This window comes from Taudactylus pleione, unplaced genomic scaffold, assembly GCF_031769625.1.
Source record: "Taudactylus pleione unplaced genomic scaffold, aTauple2 ptg000120l, whole genome shotgun sequence".
Taxonomy (NCBI): Eukaryota; Metazoa; Chordata; class Amphibia; order Anura; family Myobatrachidae; genus Taudactylus; species Taudactylus pleione.
Genome location: NW_028284522.1, coordinates 6,715,061 through 6,737,872, shown reverse-complemented (window position 1 = coordinate 6,737,872; position 22,812 = coordinate 6,715,061). Strand labels below are relative to the sequence as shown.

The 22,812-nt window shown below is 41.0% G+C and overlaps 1 protein-coding gene across 1 annotated transcript; it reads right to left on the bottom strand.

Annotated features, from left to right (window-relative positions):
* Positions 1-73: 73 nt before the first annotated feature.
* On the bottom strand, positions 74-22,022 carry LOC148524202 (mast cell carboxypeptidase A-like). The gene is made up of 11 exons (XM_088472090.1): positions 21,947-22,022; positions 21,672-21,747; positions 20,433-20,557; positions 18,895-18,991; positions 18,702-18,803; positions 13,077-13,178; positions 12,079-12,189; positions 10,054-10,144; positions 8,488-8,690; positions 5,772-5,856; positions 74-313 (listed from the first exon to the last, which is right to left on the bottom strand). The coding sequence occupies exons 1-11, from the start codon at positions 22,015-22,017 to the stop codon at positions 126-128; spliced, it is 1,251 nt and encodes a 416-aa protein (XP_088328216.1). The 5' UTR covers positions 22,018-22,022; the 3' UTR covers positions 74-125.
* Between the last annotated feature and the right edge of the window lie 790 nt (positions 22,023-22,812).

Sequence of the window (22,812 nt, the reverse complement as noted above, 5' to 3'; positions counted from 1 at the left end):
TTCGATAATATCTCGAATGAGAAAATGTCTAGTGTGAATTTAATTAGTAAATAAAGAAAACTCAGTCACAGGTTTTATTTACTGTCTGTAAATACAGCTGGAATTTAGACATTCATGACATTTATTTAAGTATCGAGATCAATAAGATTGTTGGCAATTTGTTTGATAGCCAGCATAGTCTCCCTGCAGGTTGGTTCTATGTCATGCTCAGGAAGCAGAAAACCATATTGACCTTCATCACGCAATTCAAAGGCAAATGAGTATTTAATTCCTTCATCATAGGTCCAGTCAATAGAAGTGCCAGAAGCGGGGTCTAGAAATAGAAATCATACATTAATAACTTGAAGGAATAATTTTATTCCTGCTGAATAGAACTGAAAATAGCATATAAGTTTGAACAGACAATGCATAGACATTTTGGGCTGCATTCTGGAGCAAGGCTTAAGGAACCTGTGCAACCAGGTTAGGATCTTTTCCTCAGCTGACACACAGCAACTGAAGGAGATTCCATCTGAGTAAGAGCACAGAGATAAAGAAGATGTAGGACCAAATGGTAGATATTAAAGGATCAGCAAGCCCTGCAAATATATATTTTTCTAAGCCCCCTCTACTCCATTAATATGGTCCGCCAGGCTTCAGTGAGAAATGTTTCTGGGTTACATTGTTACCATACAGCAACATCGGTTCCAATTTAAGTTGGGACGATGATTGTGTGAGTGTACCAAGGCTGACCAGGTTGGAAAGCCAACGGCTCTTCCAGTCTTTACAACAGAACAAGGTGCGTGGAATCTCTATACTGCTGGACTCCTCTGCAGGGTGCTAAACACAGTAAGACTCATTTATTCAGATTGCACATGGCCACAAAACCAATCAGGCACTAATTATGTTTGTCTAACTAGTCCCAGACTGATAAAAAACTAATTGCTGATGATTTGCTGGGGGAGGTTCTAGCTATACAATATTTCAGTTCTGCATTTATTCTGCACTGTATTTGTACTAGGGGTGAGCGGGTTCGGATTTCTGAAATCCGAACCCCCACGAGCCCCCCCGATCCGAGGCCGATCCGAGTTAGGCTCGACTTTTCCCGCCTGACTCGGATCTGAAATCGAGGCAAAACGTCATCATCCCACCTTCCGGGTCGCGCGGGTTTTGGATGCTATATAAGGTACCCGCGTCGGCGCCATTTTCTCACTCGGCTGTGGACAGTGAAGAGGGAGGGTGGGAGTTAGGGCTGGCTGGGCTGTGTAGTGTAGTGTAGTGCAGTGTAGTGTTGTGCTGTGCTGTGCTGTGCTGCGCTGTGCTGCTGTTGTCCATAAGGGCTGTGTCCACTCCTCCAAAGTCCATAGGGGCTGGCTGTGTTGTGCTGTGCTGCTGTTGTCCATAGGGGCTGTGTCCACTCCTCCAAAGTCCATAGGGGCTGGCTTTACTGTGTTGTGCAATCAGTTGTCCATAGGGGCTGTGTCCACTCCAAAGTCCTGTGCAGAGTCCCAGTCCTAAAGGGGTGCTGTAGTGTTGTCCAGGGGGTGCTCTGTCCATCAGGGGTGCTCCCCCCAAGTGCAAATAAAAAAAAAATATATTTTCTGTTTTTGTGAATTGTGTGCGCAGTAGCCGCACGTGCATCAACAAAGTAGTGCCAAGTGTGCGCCTGTGTCATAAGTAAAGGGCCGGCTGGCTTGTCCGTTAAAGGGTGCTGTAACCCCCAAAGTACACTCCAAACCAAATAAAAAAATATTTTCTGTGTTTGTGAATTGTGTGCGCAGTAGCCGCACGTGCATCAACAAAGTAGTGCCAAGTGTGCGCCTGTGTCATAAGTAAAGGGCCAGCTGGCTTGACCGTTAAAGGGTGTTGTAACCCCCAAAGTACACTCCAAACAAAATAAAAAAATATTTTCTGTGTTTGTGAATTGTGTGCGCAGTAGCCGCACATGCATCAACAAAGTAGTGCCAAGCGTGCGCCTGTGTCATAAGTAAAGGGCCAGCTGGCTTGACCGTTAAAGGGTGCTGTAACCCCCAAAGTACACTCCAAACAAAATAAAAAAATATTTTCTGCGTTTGTGAATTGTGTGCGCAGTAGACGCACGTGCATCAACAAAGTAGTGCCAAGTGTGCGCCTGTGTCATAAGTAAAGGGCCGGCTGGCTTGACCGTTAAAGGGTGCTGTAACCCCCAAAGTACACTCCAAACCAAATAAAAAAATATTTTCTGTGTTTGTGAATTGTGTGCGCAGTAGCCGCACGTGCATCAACAAAGTAGTGCCAAGTGTGCGCCTGTGTCATAAGTAAAGGGCCGGCTGGCTTGTCCGTTAAAGGGTGCTGTAACCCCCAAAGTACACTCCAAACAAAATAAAAAAATATTTTCTGTGTTTGTGAATTGTGTGCACAGTAGCCGCACGTGCATCAACAAAGTAGTGCCAAGCGTGCACCTGTGTCCCATAAATAAAGGGCCGGCTGGATTGACCGCTAAAGGGTGCTGTAACCCCCAAAGGGCACTCCAAACAAAATATTTTTTTTTTCTGTGTTTGTGAATTGTGTGCTCTGTGGCTGCACGTGCATCAACAAAGGAGCAGCGCCAAGCGTGCGCCTGTGTCCCATAAGTAAAGAGCTGGCTGGCTCATTTCTTAAAGGGTGGTGTAACCCACAAAGTGCACTACTCTCCAGCAAAAATAAAAAAATATTTTCTGTGTTTGTGTACGCCTTAGCCGCACGTATATATCAATATAACATAAATGGAGGACCAAACTTTCTCCAATAAAAATAAAATAGGGAAAGATCAAGAACCACTTCCTCCTAGTGCTGTTGCTGCTGCTGGGAGTTGTTCATCATCCCAGAGAGGAAGTAGGAACACCACTACTTTTACTAAACAATTGACCCTCCAACAGTCCCTAGTGATGAGGATGAAATACGACAGCAGTCATCCTGAAGCAAAACGTATAACTGAGGCCTTGACTGCTTTGTTGGTGTTAGACGTGCACCCGGTATCCGCCATTAGTGCAGTGGGATTTAGACAATTGATGGAGGTAGTGTGTCCCCGGTTCCAAATCCTGTCTAGATTTCACCTGCATCCTTAAAGCAGCAGCGACAAGCGTGCGTCTGTCTGTTAAAGGGTGGTGTAACCCTCAAAGTGCTTCAAAAAATAAAAAACTATTTTTTTTATGTTTGTGACTTGTGTGCGATGTAGCCACACGTGCATCAACACAGTAGCAGCGCCAAGCATGCCCCTGTGTCATAAGTCAAGGGCCGGTTTGGATATCTGGTCCGGACTGAAGGATGTGCCAACAATTTCTGACAAGTCTACTGTCACTGCATATGATACTGTCCTCAAAGCAGCAGCGACAAGCGTACGTCTCTCTGTTAAAGGGTGGTGTAACCCTCAAAGTGCGCTCCACAAACAATAAAAATATTCTTTTTTTTTTTCTGTCTTTGTGAAATGTGTGGGCTGTAGCCGCACCTGCATCCTTAAAGCAGCAGCGACAAGCGTGCGTCTGTCTGTTAAAGGGTGGTGACGCCCTCAAATTGTGCTCCACAAACAATAAAAAAATTCTTTTTTTTTCTGTCTTTGTGAAATGTGTGGGCTGTAGCCGCACCTGCATCCTTAAAGCAGCAGCGACAAGTGTGCATCTGTCTGTTAAAGGGTGGTGTAACCCTCAAAGTGCGCTCCACAAACAATAAAAAAATTCTTCTTTTTTTTCTGTCTTTGTGAATTGTGTGGGCTGTAGCCGCACTTGCATCCTCAAAGCAGCAGCGTCAAGCGTGCGTCTGTGTGTTAAAGGGTGGTGTAACCCTCAAAGTGCGCTCCACAAACAATAAAAAAATTATTAATTTTTTTTCTGTCTTTGTGAAATGTGTGGGCTGTAGCCACACCTGCATCCTTAAAGCAGCAGCGACAAGTGTGCGTCTGTCTGTTAAAGGATTACGTCGGTGACAGCATCCAAGTAGGCATGTCAGACAGTCCGTACCTGTACTGGCAGGAAAAAGAAGCAATTTGGAGGTCCCTGTACAAACTGGCTCTATTTTACCTGAGTTGCCCCCCCTCCAGCGTGTACTCCGAAAGAGTGTTTAGTGCAGCCGGGAACCTTGTCAGCGAAAGCCGTAGGAGGTTGCTTCCACAAAATGTGGAGAAGATGATGTTCATAAAATGAATTATCAACTCTTCCAGGGAGACCAGCCTCCAGAACGTACAGAGGAACCTGTGGTTGTGGATTCCAGCGGGGACGAATTAATACTCTGTGAGGATGAGGATGTACACAACACTGAAGAGGGTGAGGAATCGGTGGATGAGGAGGATGAGGACGACATCTTGCCTCCGTGGAGCCAGTTTGTGCAGGGACAGATTAATTGCCAGCTTGTTTTGTGGGGGCCAATCATTTCAGCCACAGTCGTGTGGCAGACCCTGGTGCTGAAATGTTTGGTTTGTTAAAGTGTGCATGTCCTGTTTATACAACATAAGGGTGGGTGGGAGGGCCCAAGGACAATTCCATCTTGCACCTCTTTTTTTCTTTGAATTATGTACTGTTTGGGGCCTAGTTTTTCAAACTGCCATCCTGTCTGCCACTGCAGTGTCACTCCTAGATGGACCACGTGTTTGTGCCGCCCACTCGTATCTCTTAGCATAGTCATCCAGCTACCTCGGTGCAACCTTTTGGATATAAAAACACTATTGTGAGGTGTGAGGTGTTCAGAATAGACTGGAAAAGAGTGGAAATTAAGGTTATTGAGGTTAATAATAGCATAGGAGCAGAAAAACACACAAATTCTGTGATTTTAGCTGTTTTTATGCTTTTTAAAAAAAAAATACAGATCCAAAACACAAAACCCAGAACCCAAAACACGGAAGGGTGGTTTTGGCAAAACCAATCCAGATCCAAAACACGAAGAAAGATCCAGATCCAAAACCAAAACACAAAACACGAAAAGTGGCCGGTGCACACCCCTAATTTGTACATTTTCATTTTGCAGATATAGTATATAAATAGAGCTAAAAAGGTAAGATTAATTCAATATACTGTTGGTGTGGTTTGGTGGGAGGACTGGGAGCACTTAAAGCCAGATTCCACCGGCAAATTGTGCAAAATTTTGTGGCCAAATGCAGAATGAGGTAAGTACTCATCTTTGGTAATCATACTACAGAGTCATTTGCCCGTGATTTCTACCCAACCAGAAGCCCTTCATTGGGTAGGGATGAGATAGGCTTTGGGGAAATAATATTTGTTGATTTAAATACTGTAACTAGAACTTGTTATGAGAACATTGGAGAACATAAAAATGATTATGAGAACATTGGAGAACATAAATACAATGAAACAGTTAAGTAAATGAGAGTAATGAAAGTTTAGGGTGAATTAAAGTTTATAGCGCTAAAGATGCATAAGGATAACAAAGAGAGGGGGAGATGTACTAAGCCTTGGAGAGAGATAAAGTGGAGAGAGATAAAGTACCAATCAATCACCTCCTAACTGTTACTTTACAGGCTATATTTGAAAAATGTCAGGAGCTGAATGGTTGGTACTTTTTCTCTCTCCAAGGCTTAGTATATCTACCCCAGGATGTAAAAGGAGGCAGGAAAGAGTGAATGGGTCCAACAATAATTGACTGTTTGTCCAGAGTTCTGTAGTTATGCCTCTTTTCTTGTTTGACATGTTGTAAGGAACTGTATATACAGTTCCGCATTAAAAACTCTGTGATTACCCTAAAAGTCTCAAAGTTATACAATTCTTATCTACTTATTAATATGTATAGTTTTTAATACTTATACTTATACAATGACACAGACTTACAAATTGTAGTGGCTATTGGTCCATATGTGTAATTGGTATTGTACAGGCTGTACAGTGATTTCACTGCTGATTTTGCTATTTGTTCCTGTTGGGAAAACAAAAACAAAAAACATAAAAAAAAACCCAAGAGCATTTAGTTAAAAAATTCAGAACAGAGGTAAGAATAGTTTTATATGCATTGTTTTTTAATGTTACTGTATTTCCGCTTTACAGTATATGGTTTTACAAATAGTTTTCCTATTCAGTTAGTTTACTGACACAATTAAAAATCTTTGTATTTAAAATATAGCATTTACAAACAAATAAAGTACAAAGTCATCATTCAAATTGTATGGTCTACAGATGGAAAATCCGTCCAATGTGAATCGTGTGATGGAACTGAGGGTACACTCATCAGTATAACCCAGTGGTCCCAAACTTGATCCTTAAGGCACCATAGTAGTCCAGGTTTTAATGTTATCCATGCTTGAGCACAGTTGGCACAATTAGTGCCCATAACATCTGTGCTCAACCATGGATATCCTAAAAACTTGGATTGTTAGGTGGCCTTGAGGACTCAGTTTGGGAACCATTGGTATAACCTACTCTACCTGGTACAAAATTATTTGCTACTGTACTCCAACATATTTACTATTGAAGTTATCTGAGCTGAGTTATTAAATGTTTAGAAGAAAAAAGTAAGGGGGTGTTTGAGCAGAGCATTGAGGTCTTGTTTCACACTGATGTTACATGATTAGGACTACCAATTATCCTTTTGTTTCCCAGTAAAGCCCCACCTTTTCCATTAGAAATAGTTCCTCCTTATTTTCTTCTTGGTGTACTGTACAACACAAGTAAAGGTAGTTTGCAGTGATTCCTATCCTTTGGTGACCAAAAAGAAACATGGAGTGACTGCCATAACTTTAGCAACTATATAAACCTAATCCTCGCCATAAACAACTGCTCTAAATATTTTGCCACGTAGAAAGAGGTAATGAATGGAGAGATATCTATTCTCAATTCTCCATATAAAATGGCAACAAAAAACTTATGAGTTGTTTAAATTACATTTGGATTAGCAGCACAGTGCTGTCTACAGTTCAATAACAAATAGTCTGACCTTTAGCTTACACAGTAGAGAGAGCTACGTTTCCATCCTTGTGCTGGCCTGACAAATTAATAAAATTAAAAAACTCCAGATTTTCGAGAATTTTAAGTAATTTTAGAATGTCAGCCAGGTGTGATCTTGTTGTAGCCCATTCTACCAGCTTGTTTGATACTGTTTGAAATGGGGTTTGCACACAATTCTATTCAAATTTAAATATTTTGGCTCTGCAAATGTCAAACTGTGAACTTCTTTGCTATTAGAACTAGAAAAATAATTAAAATAATTTTTTAGCAATTAAAAATATTATTTAAATAGTGTTTTAAAAAATGAAAAACACTAATTTAACTATTTTACTTCAAACATATTCTGGCCCCTGAAATTGGTAAAATGCTGCCATGTTTGAGCAGCTCTAGTACACATTGGGCCTGATTCAATCCTGCCATGAAAGCCTGCTTGCTATTTTATCCTAATGCGAGAATCCGCCCATCTATGACGATTATCCATCCGCCTTCATACAGGTAGCTGGGCAGCTCACTATTTTTCTGTTCACAGTTGTATCGGCATTCATACCCACTTCATGCTGGTTGCAAAAGATCCATCAGAAACAGACATCTGATCTGTACCCATATGCTCCCTAAAAGTACAGAAGTTAACTTGCATGGGCACAACACTCCCACAAGATTATTATTATTATGATTTGTTTATATGACACCACAAGTGTTCCGCAGTGCCTTACAAAGTACATAAACATATACGTTGACCAGTGACTTACAGTACAATACAATACAAGACGAGTACAAGAATAATATACTGTATATTGCTACATTAGCGACCATAACACCCAGATAAGCAACAGTGCAAAGCAACCAAGTGTTAGGTGCCCTAGTGGTGAGTAAGAAGTAGATGAAAGTAAAGTAAGGGGAAGCACAAGAGGGTAGAGGGCCATGCTCATAAAAGCTTACATTCTAGAGGGGGAGGGGCAGAAAAACATGTGTGACACAGATGGGGTAGGCATGGAGGAAGGAGCATGTAGCAGCAAGTTCAGATGAGAGCTGGAAGGCTTTGATGAAGTAGTGGGTCTTGAGAGCCCATTTGAAGAATTGTAGAGAGGTGGAGAGTCTGATGGGAAGAGGGAGAGAGTTCCAAAGGTGAGGATCAGCGCAGGCAAAATCTTGGAAGCAGCAGTGGGAGGTAGTAATCAATTCACATGAGAAGATGGATCAATTTTGTGCGATCGCATGGTTGCCGCGCATTTGCAGTGCATAAAGCCCATTTCACTGAAAGAGAATGATCCAACAATGCACGGATCAATCTGTCTGTTCTTACAACCTCCGCTTGTGTGCATTGCACGGTGTGGCATATGTGCAGTCTGTGATTGCTGTCTATGACACATGTGCAGTTTGCAGATGTCTGCGAGATGCGTCCACATTCAGACTTGTGTCCGACTCAAAATCAGGCTTATTATATACACATGTAAAGTAATTAAGCAAATAAGTTATTTACAATAAAGACACATTTCGTTAGGTCTGTATGTGATGCACTAAAGAGTGATGGCAAGACTACTGTAAAAAATGGAAGTCTGTAAAGTTCTGATCATATACAATATTCTTTCCAAGATTTCAGACCTACCAGTTTCTCATGATTTGGTGGCAGGTTGTAGGTATACCCATAGGGATACAACAGCAACTGTGAGAATGCGTGAACACTTATGTATGCTTGTAGAGATGAAAGATGCTCACGAATGTATGCAGTTACAGCTTTGGTCTCTGGTGCAGATTCTGGTGCGCTCCCAGCATAGCCTTCACTACACGGCTCATCATCAAACTCAATTCCTGTACATATCACATATTTGTATTAATCTTGTGCTTTTTTCTTTGAAGCGAACATTACTGAAACAATACAGTGATTATACATCAAGTACTAATTCACAATCATATTAATTTTCTTGCTCATTATATATATATATATAATAACCTTTTAACATTTCCGTGGCACACTATGAAATCCAGGATTCTCACATTAGTTGACAATGCATCTTTCATTCACTGCCAATACTATATAATTGTGCTCGACTGATGCAATAGTTGTTCTGATTAATCACTTATATTCAGAATCATTTATAACTTAACTGTAAAAATATTATAATTGTATTTAATATGCTATTGCAAAAGCGCACTCTCTCCTTCATCTGATGTCTGACTAGTGCCAGTACTATAACGCTAGCTAAATGACAGTCTACCAATTAGATAGAACTGCTACTGTCCCCTGTGCTGCTACTGTCCAAAACCATGTGTGTGTATTCAGCGATGCGACTGATGAGCCCCCCCCCCCCCGCCGACGAGCTGACATGTCGGGCAGCCGCAACACATTAGACGATCAGGTGCCCTACCGCCCGATTTGTCGCTCCCTGCCGCATCCCGCGGCAAGGGGTGACTGAATGTGACTGATGACTGCATCCCGCGGCATGGGGTCGTCAGTCACATTGTCAAATTGAGCTGTAGGTAAGGCCGACCTGACGATGCAGCTGACACACAGCTTGTGCTGGGCTGCAGTGTGAGACTGTTTGCGGCTGCTGCAGCAGCTGGAGCAATCTCCTATGGCTGTGGGGGGGAGCGATCACACTGATCGTGCCCCCCCTGCTTAGCGCCAGGCTGGGAGGCTAACAGCGCCCGCCTCCCTGGCGCGCAGCGCCGCAAAAGTGATATTTTTTAGTTTATTGTTCAAGGGGACGTGGCCACGTCTCCCGTGATTAGGCCACGCCTCCTCTTTACCCGGGCCCGGCCAGGCTCTCTACGGCCCTGACCCTTGTGTGTAAGTATGTGCGTGTACATTTGGTAGGGAATATAGACTGTAAGCTCCACTGGGGCAGGGACTGATGTGAATGGACAAATATTCTCTGTAAAGCGCTGCGGAATATGTATGCGCTATATAAATAACTGGTAATAAATAAATAAATCTGATTTTTTTTTCTTTCAGATTAAAGAGGACAAATGAAGAAGCAATAGCAACCAGTGTGGGACTGCTAATTAAAGTAGCAATGCATTTGTGGGAAGAATCATTATGAATAACAGTCAAGTAGTATAGGCAGGGGAACTAATCATACGGTATTGTAGAGAACAGCACCAGTTCTGTATTCTATAGAATGTGCAATGAAAAGGACTGCGTATGGTACTGCATTGTACATATGTAACTTACCACCCCAAGATACATTAAAGTTCCTGTTGAGGTCTGTACCACAGCATTCATTATTAGAAGTTGGAGCACGGTTCTTTCTCCACATACGATCCTGTACATTTTACAAAACGTGTGCTTCATTTTACATCAGCAGAAACATTTATAAACAAAACCTGCTGCATTTAGCAGAATTCTTTAACTCATTTTCGAAACAGTCACAAATATGACCAAGTTACAAAAGCATCCATGTTTTATAATGCACTATTATAAATATACAGTAGGTCATATTACACGTTGCAGATGTCAGTGGAGTTAGGGAAGTTAAAACCTGGGAATTACCTTTTATTCTGTGATAACAACAACTTAATGTCAGGACCCTAAGGGCTCAATCCTATTAGGCGCAAGTTTGTGAATGCGAGTTTGTATCTTGAAACTCGCTGACATAGCATGAGTGTGCACTCCCGAGAAACGTGATATCCAAAATGTCAATTCGCTGTAGTCACGATGAGGGTGTTTCACGGTGAGGGTGTGCAACTTTTGTACATAAAGCGACCTGGGAGAATTGCGTGAAAAAATGGGAGACCATTCTGGAGCTCAAAAATGTGGCAATAGAGATAGCAGGGCCATATAGAAGGCTGTTAATGGCCATAAGATACTAGGGGAGGGATGCATGATGCGTCGCATTCGGGATACGATGCATCCCGCCACCCTTTGCATGCATGCTGATGTTAGCAATTCACCTGAAAACAGTGCATGCTTATTCATTGGGATGAGAGGTTCTGCATCGTGTCTCAACACTTTTACCTTTTCACCTGCTCTAGGAGGTGCGCACAAAAGACCCCAAATTTCCTCTGAAAACTCATTGCAAGTTTGGAATTGGATTGCAAATGTAATACGCAGTGCGAGTTCATGAGAACATCTCATATGACCCAACTCTTACCTAATAGGATTGAGTCCTAATAGCAATGGCATGAGGAAAATACACATGACTGTGACCTTAATATTTATAATACTGCATTTGAGAGATGAGTTTAGGGTTGGACTTGTGACCCACACATAGGGAGGGATGTACTAAGCCTTGGAGAACCATAAATTGGAGAGAGATAAAGTACAATCCAATCAGCTCCTAAATGTCATTTTTAAAACACAGCCTGTAATGTGATTGCTTAGTACTTTGGACCTCATTCAGAGCCGCTCGCAAAAAGCGAGCGGTCGCTCTGAATGAGGGTGGACGCTTTTTTTTTTTAAGCTGGCCTCCTGGCCGCTCGCTAAGCTGTGGGTGACCACCCACAGGTTTTGCGAGTGGCCAGGTGATGGTGGCGATGGTCGCGACCATCTCGACCATCGGGCTTGGGACAAGAACCTTGTGGTAGGGTCTCGTCTGCCGCAAGCCCCAGTAAGCTTCCGGCTCCAATAGAGCGGAAGCTCACTACTGACATCACTGTTGATGTCAGTAGGGCCACCCACAAACGTCAGGCGTTCCTTAAGGAATGCCTCCATTTGTCCAGCACCCCCTCCACCCCGTTGTCGATCAACATCGACAGCCGCCCCATTTGTAGCGAGCCCCGTAGCGAGTGAATTTCTCACTCGCTACGGGGGTTGCACACGCGCATTGCGCACGCCGCGCGTGCACAATGCACAACCATCGACCCGCTTGCGAGCACATAGCACTTGCGAGCGGGTCAGAATCAGGCCCTTTATCTCTTGCCAAGGCTTAGTACATCTACCCCATAGTATCTCTAGTGGGTCACAAGCTTCACGGACCATTGTACCAAGTCTGATGTAACACTCTGAAATCACAAAATGATTAACCAAATTACTTTACAATGTACATTATAATCTATTAATGGAATCATATAAGTTAGGTACATAATATATTTTAAATAATTTTTTTTCAGTGGTACTGTAACTGCCTTTTAAATATGTTCTGATTTTGTGACTAGTGTAATCTTTAAAATATATCATGTCATGCTACTCTTCAATTATTTGTTTGTAGTTCCAAATTGGTGACGGCAATATATAGTGTTTTTAATGCAAAATACTTACACTTGTCCAAGACCAAATATAGCCATCAATGTTAAATACAGGCAAAACGTGGAAGGTCAGACTGTCTAACAGCTTAGTCATAGCTTTGTCTTTTCCATATGTTCTTAGTGCCTGTTGAGGAAATAATGGAAATGTGGACAGCAGTATTATAACGATCTCATTATGAGACAGTGTGAAATTATGTTGGCACCATTCTCGCTGAGTCTCCTGAGAGTGGCGTATATCACTGCAGCTATGGCTTTCATTGTAAGTGAATCACTTTTGAACTACAAGCTGTATACAATACTGTACTAACAATTTTTAAATTGGAACTCTCACTTAACACTGTTGATTTATGTTGCATGAGAGGAGACGTTTCTGTTAATTAGAGGATAATGCCCCTTGTGGCGCCAAATAAATAAAAAATAAAATAATAATTCACCATACATTGATGCTCTCTATGCAGAGAATATGTTTCAAAGATGAGGTGTTATACCCTCTTATATGCTGATCGATCTTGCTGTTACTGAAAGTATGCCGTTCTATATTTTATTATAATATTAAGTTGACTGGAGACCCATTTCAGTGGTAATATTCACTGAAATATGGACTAAGAGAGGGATTTCTGCTCTCGATTAATATCTATTGGTAATTGGATTGATATGTCCTTTGTATCTTCATCATTAATGGAGAAGTATTTTCTCCAATATTTGTTAATTTTTTATTTACTATTCAGTACATATTCATATTATTTCATTTATTATATTTTAATAATTTGTTATTATTTTTATTATGTTTACTTTTTATTATATTTTATGTATCATAAACATACACATTGGATTTCTAATATTCAATATTTGTCTGCCCAATGTAGTTTAGGTAGTAAAATGCTGCTAAAATCATACTAAAACTATTAAACTGACAGTATAGTAAGGTAATACAATATAAATTTAGATAATATTTCCGTGATGTATTAAAAAGTTATCATATGGCTTTAAACCAAAGTGTTTCTCACCTACCTCATTCACAAACCACTGGCAGAAGGCAGGCGAGATCCATTCTCGAGCATGGACTCCACATTCTAGAAAAACGCCCTTCTTGGCAGTCTGTCGTTTTCCAATCTTTAAAAAAAACAACAACTCGTAAAGTATTTGTTAAAGTATTTTACAATTTTTGTTTTCAGTTGTTCTTATTGATAAGGACAATGGGGGCATATTTATTAAATAATATTTGCAGGATACCACTGAACACCCATTTTCAGGGGATACCCACAAATGTTAAGGATCCCCTAGTGTATCTCTGGGGGACTACAGCAGATATTGGAGATACTGTATCTGCTGCAATCCTCCTTTTCAATTGCAAAAGCAGCCCCATAGGTTTCTATGGGGACTGCTTAAATGGCAAATTTACCAAGCTTCGCACTCCGGAGCTTGGCCCCGATAGCTAACTTCATCTTCACAGGGCATAAGCTGTTGTGTCAATTGTAAAACAATTTCCATGCGCAGATATATTATCAATATCCAATGATTCTATACTGATGAATTAAATAATTGCTGCTCCTAAATAGGTATTTCTGATTACCAAAAGACAAATAAAGTACCAATCAGTAACATTGATTCATTTATTATCTGATAAACATCTAATATTAATTAACACCTTTTAAAACAATCACATACGTATAACAAACAAAAACCATGTAGCAGTAAAAGTATATATAAATGAACTCAATAGAAAACCACCGTCTGTAGTTTGTGATTAATCCAAAAGAATATGTAATACCACAAAATGGGACATATTCTGGTAAATTGATCCCTAAGGTCCTGTAAGCTTTATTTTTAACATTTAAACTGATGAAAACATATTGAAAACTCAAGTTGATTATACATTTTTGAAGTGTCTGATATCTTCAGTAATAGTTATAAATGGAATAAAAAACAACACCGTCATATAAAGTCTGTATTTTGGATTCCTTTCGGAATTTGCTTTAGTAAATCTGCAGATTGCAAACACGCCAGGAATCCACTGGGCTGTTGCAAACCCGCTGCTTAGTAAATTTACCCCTAGAACACTATAGAACATCAGCTCGCCATCAATGTTACTATGTGGCAGGTTTGGAACCCGCTGAAAAGCCAATGACAAACACGACTAAATAATAGACCTGCAATTTGTGTCAAACACTGCACAGATCATTATGATCTATGCAGTGTTTATTGTTTTAAAAATCTTAAAAACTATAAAATAATAATAAAAAAAGGGCGCCCCCAGAATGATAACCAGGACAGGGCCTCTGATCCTAAGCTGGTATTGAAAAATAGGGGTGACAAACTACGTGGTATCCCCCTGTTTTCCAATAACCAGCACTAGGCAGACCAAGCTAGGCTGGCTAATAGGGATGCGGTCATAATGCCGACCCCGGGGATTCCGGCGCTCAGAATTTCAGTCCCGGAATCCAGCATCCTGGCACAGGTATCTCGACCACCGGCATCGGGGTTAAGCACTAGGGGAGGGTTAGAAATGAAGGGGGGAGGGTTAGCTTTAGGGTGCTGGGAGGGGGAGGTCAGGTTTAGGCACTAAGGGGAGGTTAGGTTTAGGCACCGGGGAGGAAGGGTTAGGAGTAGGGAGAGAGGGAAGGTTAGGATACCGACTGACAGCATCGCATACCCAACCAGGCTGATGTTATAGCAGAAGGACACACAGCCTGGGGTCCCCCTACCATACTGACATCCAGCCCCAACTGGTCAGCCCAGGTCTGGAGTCCCTAGGGAAGACCAATCAGTGTGGACCCAGTGTGGTTTTTTTTTTATATTGCTAAGATTTGAGATGCTACAGGGACTGAAGAGAATGTTACCCTTTCAGTTTCTAAGTAATAAATGGATAAATGAGGAATGTGTCACGGTGTATTTATTTAGTGTTTATTTAGTAAAATATAAAAATATTCTGTATCCAAAATCCTGTCTTTTGTTTAATATTATTTTCTATCAATGCTTGGGGGATTACAATAAATGGCAAACCTGCTGCTTAGTAAATTTACCTAAATGTCCCTGGGATTGTGGCTAGTTCCCAGAAAGACTGTACTACAGTCATATGAATTGCATGATGGCCTCAGACATTAGACAATGCAGTCTCTAGAAGCCGGCATTTTGTGCATGTGTGACGCCATCATCACTAGTGTGCATGCGCCTGTCCCGTTGTCTGCCTGATCCATTGCACAGATGCTGGGACCTGGCCAGCCGAGGCTATGTCCTTCTCTCCTAGGCTTTGGCAGTAACAGTCTTCCTCATCCAATATGGTAGTAGCAGCTGCTGCTTAGGGTTTAGTCCTATTAGCCGAGGGCTATATGCCGCACCTACAGTACCATTGGACTTTCGTACTCAAAACTGCCTACAAAAATACACAAGTTGCTGTACCATTGTCAGCAATTCTACACTGTTGCAACAACAACTCGCTTTCTTTGAATCAGAACTAGAGATGTGCACCGACCCCCGTGTTTCGGTTTTGTTTCTAATTTATCGACGTGTTTTGGTTTTGATTTTGCCAAAACCACCCTGATGTACAGTATTTTGGTTTTGGATCTGAATTTTTTTTTTAATTAATAAAAACAACTAAAACCACATAATTTGGGCCTGTTTTTGTTCCTACAGTATTATTAACCTCAACAACATTAATTTCAGTCATTTACAGTCAATTTTAAAGTGTTAAAAATTAAAAATAAATGAGTGTGGCTCCCTCCCACCCCCAAAAACACAATCAGCACTGACTCCAGGACACCCAAGGCCTGACCTGAACCTGGGGTCAGCCCCAGCACTCTGGCAATATGTGAGAGACTTGGGGGCTTACTTCTCTCAGCCAATGAACGCTCTACCCATAGTTTTCTATGGAAGGATATTGCGGAAAATGCTGCATTTGGGAGTGGGGTCCGGGATTTTGCATTTTTTTTGTTTGGGATGCCTACATGGAATGAGGAGGACATGACCCAAGGGGTAGCTGAGTACCTACTGCAACGTACCCCTGTAAAGACAATATTATTCTACTGTTGACACAAATAGACTATCAACTCTACATCCACTGCCCAGGGATGCCAGGGCAGTCCTTAGGTGCCCTTAAGAGGAGGGACCCCTTTATTGGAGTGGGTCCCACCTTCCAGGAATCTTTGGTCTGGCCTGACTAGCAAGGGGTGCTGAAAGCTTCAGCCGGGGGTTATCAATATAAGATTGTCCCCTGGCTGTGGCATTACAGCCCCACTAGAAAGAGCCAGATGCTGGTCGTGTTAAATATGGGGGAACCCTAGGTAATCCCCCCCATTTATTTTAACAAACAGGACCGGCTCCAAAAAGCCCAATGCTGGTTGTCCTTTTGGGGTTGGGGGCGTTTTTTTTAATCTTTATTTTTATACCTTTTTTTTTTACACTCGGATATGAGCAGGCTTGTGTGTCTGATCCAAACAGCGACCACTACCATGGTATCAGGCCGCTGGTTGGCTGAGAATGGCTGTCTCTTAGCCAGCACTTCCTAATTGGATGAGAGAAAGCCATACTCAGCCAACCAGTTGCCTGTTACATTGTAGCGGCTGCTAATTGGATCCAACACCCAGCAATCTGGGCCCAAACACGAGAGAACAACGCGGGAAGATTACATTTTGCCTCATTTTTGGATCTGGAGCTGGTGGGAAGAACTAAGCCGGGACCTGGATCTGCTCTTAACTGGTAAGTTCAGGTGGGTTCGGTTTCCAAGAAACAGAACCTGATCATCTCTAATCAGAACTAAATGAACATACATGCTTAGACAGACAGAAGAAGGGCAGGCTGAGAGATGCTTACTATTTTGAGAGATAGCAGGTAAGTTCCCCCGTATGCCCAGGGGAATAGGGGGTATTGGTAGCAAGAGCTGCTAAAAACTTTTTAAATATCATAATTTTTAATGGATTGTGTAATAGTCAGTAAAAGCTAAGTACACCTTAATATGTGGATGATCTTTGTTACTTCAGGCCTCTGATATATTTTGTCACATGTTACACACGAAGTAAAACTATAAAAAGCATTTGTTTAATGGTTTTGTTATAGAAACACTACACTGCATTGATTTTTTGTTTATATATTTTTTTTACATTTCATACAAGCATGCCAGTTACAGTAACAGTAAATAATAACCTTAATAATAACATAATAACATTAAGAGTACAAATCTATATATTTATAAAATCAGATGTTTTGACTAACTGACTGACTGACTCATCAATGCCCAGCCCAAACCCCTGGACGTAGAAACATGAAAATCGGGGAGTATATGCCTTCCATGATGTACTGTAGGTACCCACTAAGCAGGAATTTTTTGAAATTCGACTCCTAAGGGGATGAAAAGGGCTAAAATGTTTCCTCCCCTTGTGCAATGTCCTGACTGACTGACTAATCATGGCTGCAGCACAGTTCAATATTCAAATAGGGGACCCACACCAATTGTCATTCCAAGTGCTGCTAAACATCATTGACAGTTGGTGTGGTTCCCCTATTGGACTCTGCTGTAGCCCCACCTCTGGAGCCACCACTAGCTGTATGATCTTATGAGGCAGACAGCACTGCATAGGGGTAAAATGTGTTTCCACGTATTCCTCAAAAGCTCTTAGGCCACAGAAAAAGGAGGGTAATGTGTTAGTACAGGTGTGAGGGAAGGAATGTGTTACTACAGTGGTGAGAGGAAAATGTGTTACAATAGCAACAAGAGGGAAATGTGTTTCTACACATATGAGGAAGGGGAATGTCAAATGCGTTACTACAGTGTGAGGGAAAGGAATGTGTTACTACAGGGGTGAGCGGGGGTAATGTGTTACTACAGAGATGAGGGAGGTCTAATGTGTTAGTCCAGAGGTGAGGGAGAGGAATAAAGTTACTACAGGGGTGAGTGAGGGTAATGTGTTACTACAGGTGTGAGGGAGAGATTGTATTTCTACACAGGTGAGGAAGGGAAATGTCTTATGTGTTATTATAATTATTACCAGTTATTTATATAGTGCAGACATATTCTGCAGTGCTTTACAGAGAATATTTGGCCATTCACATCAGTCCCTGCCCAATGGAGCTTACAATCTATGTTCCCTACCACACTCTCACACACATATATACACGAGGGTTAATTTTGTTGGGAGCCAATTAATCTACCAGTATGGTTTTGGAGTGTGGGAGGAAACCGGAGTACCCGGAGGAAACCAACGTAAGCACAGGGAGAATATACAAACTCCACACAGTTAGGGCCATGGTGGGAATCGAAACCACAACCTCAGTGCTGTGAGGCAGTAATGCTAACTATTATACCGTCTAAAATGGACAAGGGAGGGAAATGTGTTACTACAGAGTTGAGTGAGCGGAATGTGCTAGTACACAGATGAGGGAAGGGAGTGTGTTACTACAGAGATGAGGAATTGGAATGTGTTAGTACACAGGTGGGGGAGGGTAATGTCTTACAATAGCAGTGAGGGAGAGGATGCATTACTATTGACGTGAACGATTAATGTGTTACTGGAGTGGTGAGATGGAAATGGAAACAGTAAATATCTAAAGTCTACCAAGGTAAAACCGAGTACATCAGCTAGTATTATATATATCATAGAATCCCCATTTATGTTTATTGGAGATATCAGAGGAAATTTGTACCTTCAGAACAGGTATGCCTCGCCCCTCATATGTCTCGCCAATCAGTTCAAAGTAAGCCAGCTTTGGATTCTTTAATGATAAAGAATACATCCACAGAGCAATCTAATGGAAACAATTTATATTATTGTCTGAGTTATGTGGTTTCCTATTCCATATCTGACATGATGTTTAAAAGGATAGCAATGTTACTGACCTCTTTCCACTCATAGTAGCGAGTGAAGACCTTCTGATTTTTGCCACCTTTATTAAATTGGTTCTCAATTACTTCTTGTAAGTCATGGAAAATGATTCTAATGGAAGGTAAACATAACAGAATCTAAAATAGCTTAAAACAATGAATTTAATTGTAGAGAATTACACCCAATTTCTGTAAGCAGTATTTGTTCTATGTTTATGCAACCATGTGACAGAAGTGTTTAACATCTGTATCAAAGTACATTGCTCAAAGGGCTCATGCAAGTACAGTGTCACCCAAAAGGGAGACTAGGAAATTGTTATGGGATATTGAAGCTAGAGATCAACTATGCACAAGCGGAAAGGAATTTTATGATGATTAGGCTATCGGGTGCAATTGCTTGTGACCTCACCAAAATGGATGTTTTAGGACACCGGGGCCACTTGCCATAATACAGCAATGTTGCCCTAGCGTAAGTGTATGATGCCACCCTAGAAAATGACAACAGTACGAATCAGAGGATATTTCCATAGTGCTGTCAATAGTAAAATTTCACCAGGAGCAGCAAAACTTCAGACTAGCCTGAAAGCCTGCATTGCTAATTTTATTATTATTTTATTATTATTGGTAAGATTACTATCATGTTCATATAAATAAATATATTATATAAGCTAAGTTATCTACTACACCACTATAGATTTTCTTTCTGTAGGGAAAGGTATTACAGTAGGATGTTGTCGGCATCCCAGAGTGCGGGATGCTGACAGTCTAAATACCGGCGCCAAAATCCCGACAGCGTCAAGATCCCGGCACCAGTATCCAGACCGCCGGCATCCCAAAGGTAAGTATCGCTAGTTAAGGGGAGGTTTGGGAGCGGGGTTAGGGTTAGGCACTAGGGGGAGGGTTTCGGATAGGCAACGGGGAGGGAGGGTTAGGATTAGGGTCGAAGAGGGGGAAGTTAGTTTTAGGCAATAGGTGGGGAGGTTAGGTATAGGTACCGGGCAGGGAGTGTTAGGTTTAAGCTGCGGGAAGGGGGAGGTTAAGCTTAGGCACTAGGGAGTGGTTAGGTTTAGGCAGCGGGGAGGGTTATGTTTAAGATTAGGGTCGAGGAGGGGGAGGTTAGGTTTAAGCAATAGGGGGGAGGTTAGGTATAGGTACCGGGCAGGGAGTGTTAGATTTAGGGTGCGGGAAGGGGGAGGTTAAGCTTAGGCACTAGGGGGTGAGGTTAAGTTTAGGCACCGGGGAGGGAGGGTTAGGGTAGGGGTTAGGATAGGGATTAGGGTTAGGCTTACCTTAGTTTCTTATAGGTGTCAGGATTCTGACTGTCAGGATGCCGCTGTCAATATTCTGACCAGCGGTATTCCGACCGCCGGGATTTCATACTAAGCCCATTATAGTACATACATGAACTATACTAGATTGATTAATGCTAATAATTAATCTGTGGCCAATCTGTGTATTTAAATATGAAAATAAACCTGTTGTCCTGTAGCTCCATGCAATGTAAAATGAATGTCCCATTTTACACTATATACTATATAGAATTGATTAAATACTTGTATTTAATTTGTTTCTCCTCAAAGAGATCCACAATAGTTTTAGACTGTTTGGCATTGGCACGGAAGTGCACACTGGTTCTCAGCTTCACATGGCGAGATGATTTGGGCTTCCAGAAATCCAGCTGTAAAAGTAAAGATGACTAGAAATGTAAAAGAAATGGCTCGGCCTGTAATTATTTTTTTTTTTATGTTTTATTAGGAGATCACAAATCTCCCATTATCATTGATGTGTTCATTTTCCAATTAATTAAACCACACAGGCAAGACACATTTTTCTTACCTAATTCCATACAGTATGATATAACTTTGCACAAATGTATTTAAAAAAAACATGAACAGACCCCAGCGGGTCGTGAATAGTTTGAATGCCCACTCCTCTTTTCACAATGGGCCCTAATGATGGTCTACACAGAGTACACATGTCCTATATGTCCTCTTTTTCATAAAACTTCATCACATTCTGATTATATATTAGAGTCTTTTCCCTGGCAGGGAGCTTAGTGCTGAATTGATATGTCCTTGGTGGTTGGATTGATTTAAGTACTCAATATATTATTTGGTCAAATCACAAATTAATTCACAGACTACGACCAAGGTGCCCATATCTAATTTATCGGTAACTTCATATAGTGTGATAAAGACCTGGTAGTTAGCACCTAGATTAGCTACAAACCAAGACTGGATATTAATGTTCTCCAACTTTCTGCTCATCAGGAAACTCTCTGCTTCATACAGTGAGCACATACCACCCGGCAGCTAAGGTTACCCTAAAAATACTGCTTACAACTACTATGAACACTACACATGCAATCCTATCCAAGGCACAATAACTGTCACAACTTCACTTGCTCGCAAAAATAAAAGAATAGAAATGACAACAGATTTAAATAAAATATGGAACTCTATAAGTAAGCCAATTTTGGTTTGAAATTACCCCAAAAACTATCCAAAACCTATTAACAAAGTATCCCATGGATAAACTTATACCTCCAAATGCAAGTAGATCCCAATTTGCTAACATTTCCAAAAGGTCATTCAAGGACAATCTGTCCTCCTTCATCTAGGAAAATTTAATATGCCTCAAATCTCTCCTCTTCCAATCTGGGAAATGCACAATAATGTTGAACTCATTATATGAATGTTTTATTATTTAAATAAATAAATATATATATATATATATATATATATATATATATATATATATAATTATTATTATTATTAAAATCAAATGCATACCTTCATTTTTTTGTCCAAATGTTTAATGAAATCCACTTCGTTTTCATTTTTAGGTGTCACTTGGAAGACTTTCTCACTGGAAAGAAAAACAAGACTGTATTCAAATTGAAACACAAAGATACATTTAAAGGGGAAAAAAACAGATCAATCACATAATGAAAAGCTTTGAAGATAGATACAAAGCAGAAATTATAGTTTAGTTATAAAACAGAGTAGTATAGATATAAAACAGTAGTTGTAGTATAGATAGAAACAGACTATAGTATTTTTAATACTTGTCAAACCGACGACTTGTTGGAACACAAAAAGTGACCACAGTACAAATCAGAAGCAGTAACAGTTTCATGTTCGGTGCTGTGGTGCTTTAATCTACTTCCTTTATCTTTTTTTTTATATGTAACTGTTATCATTAATCACATGTGATCATCCAACTGTCTTCTGTTATTCTAATGAAGTATTTCCAGATAATATTGTTCTCCAGGGCAATAAGAGGAAGTGCATACAGTAAATCAGAGGAAAATCCCATTTCTCCACTAAATCACCTGCACCTGGTTAAACATCCCTGTGCTTAATAAGAGAGAAAAAATAATTGTACATTCTGATTCTGTCTTGTGCCACATAGCTCTCAGTGATTGTGTGGAGACCAAAATGATGTGGGTCCAGGAACTCATCATTTAAAATATATTGGGTCCTACTTCACTGTTTCTGGGTCCCATCATGAGCTGGGGAGAACTTGCAGGTGTCGCAGAGGCAGATGAAATTGCACCAGGTCCAAAGGAACAGCAGACAGAAGCAGGAACGCAGCCAGAGAGAAGAGATACAGAGTTCTGAGGAATAGACTTGTGATCTGAAGCCACTGGATGCAAGATATTTCTAACACTGCATTGGCAACTTGTGAGTGCACCAGGAAGTGACTGCAGAATATTCTTCCTCCACCAAAACCAAAGTCATGGACCTGTTTTAAAGTTGCTTCTTTTAGAAACTTGAAGAGAAACATCTGACTTATATATAAATTCAAATATGATCCTTAGAGAAATCATTGAATTATAGGAAGCCATATTTAACTTCTACTGACTCATTAACCATCCTAGCTTCAACATAGTCAGCCTCATCTATGAAGTGCACTGTAAACCACTGACTT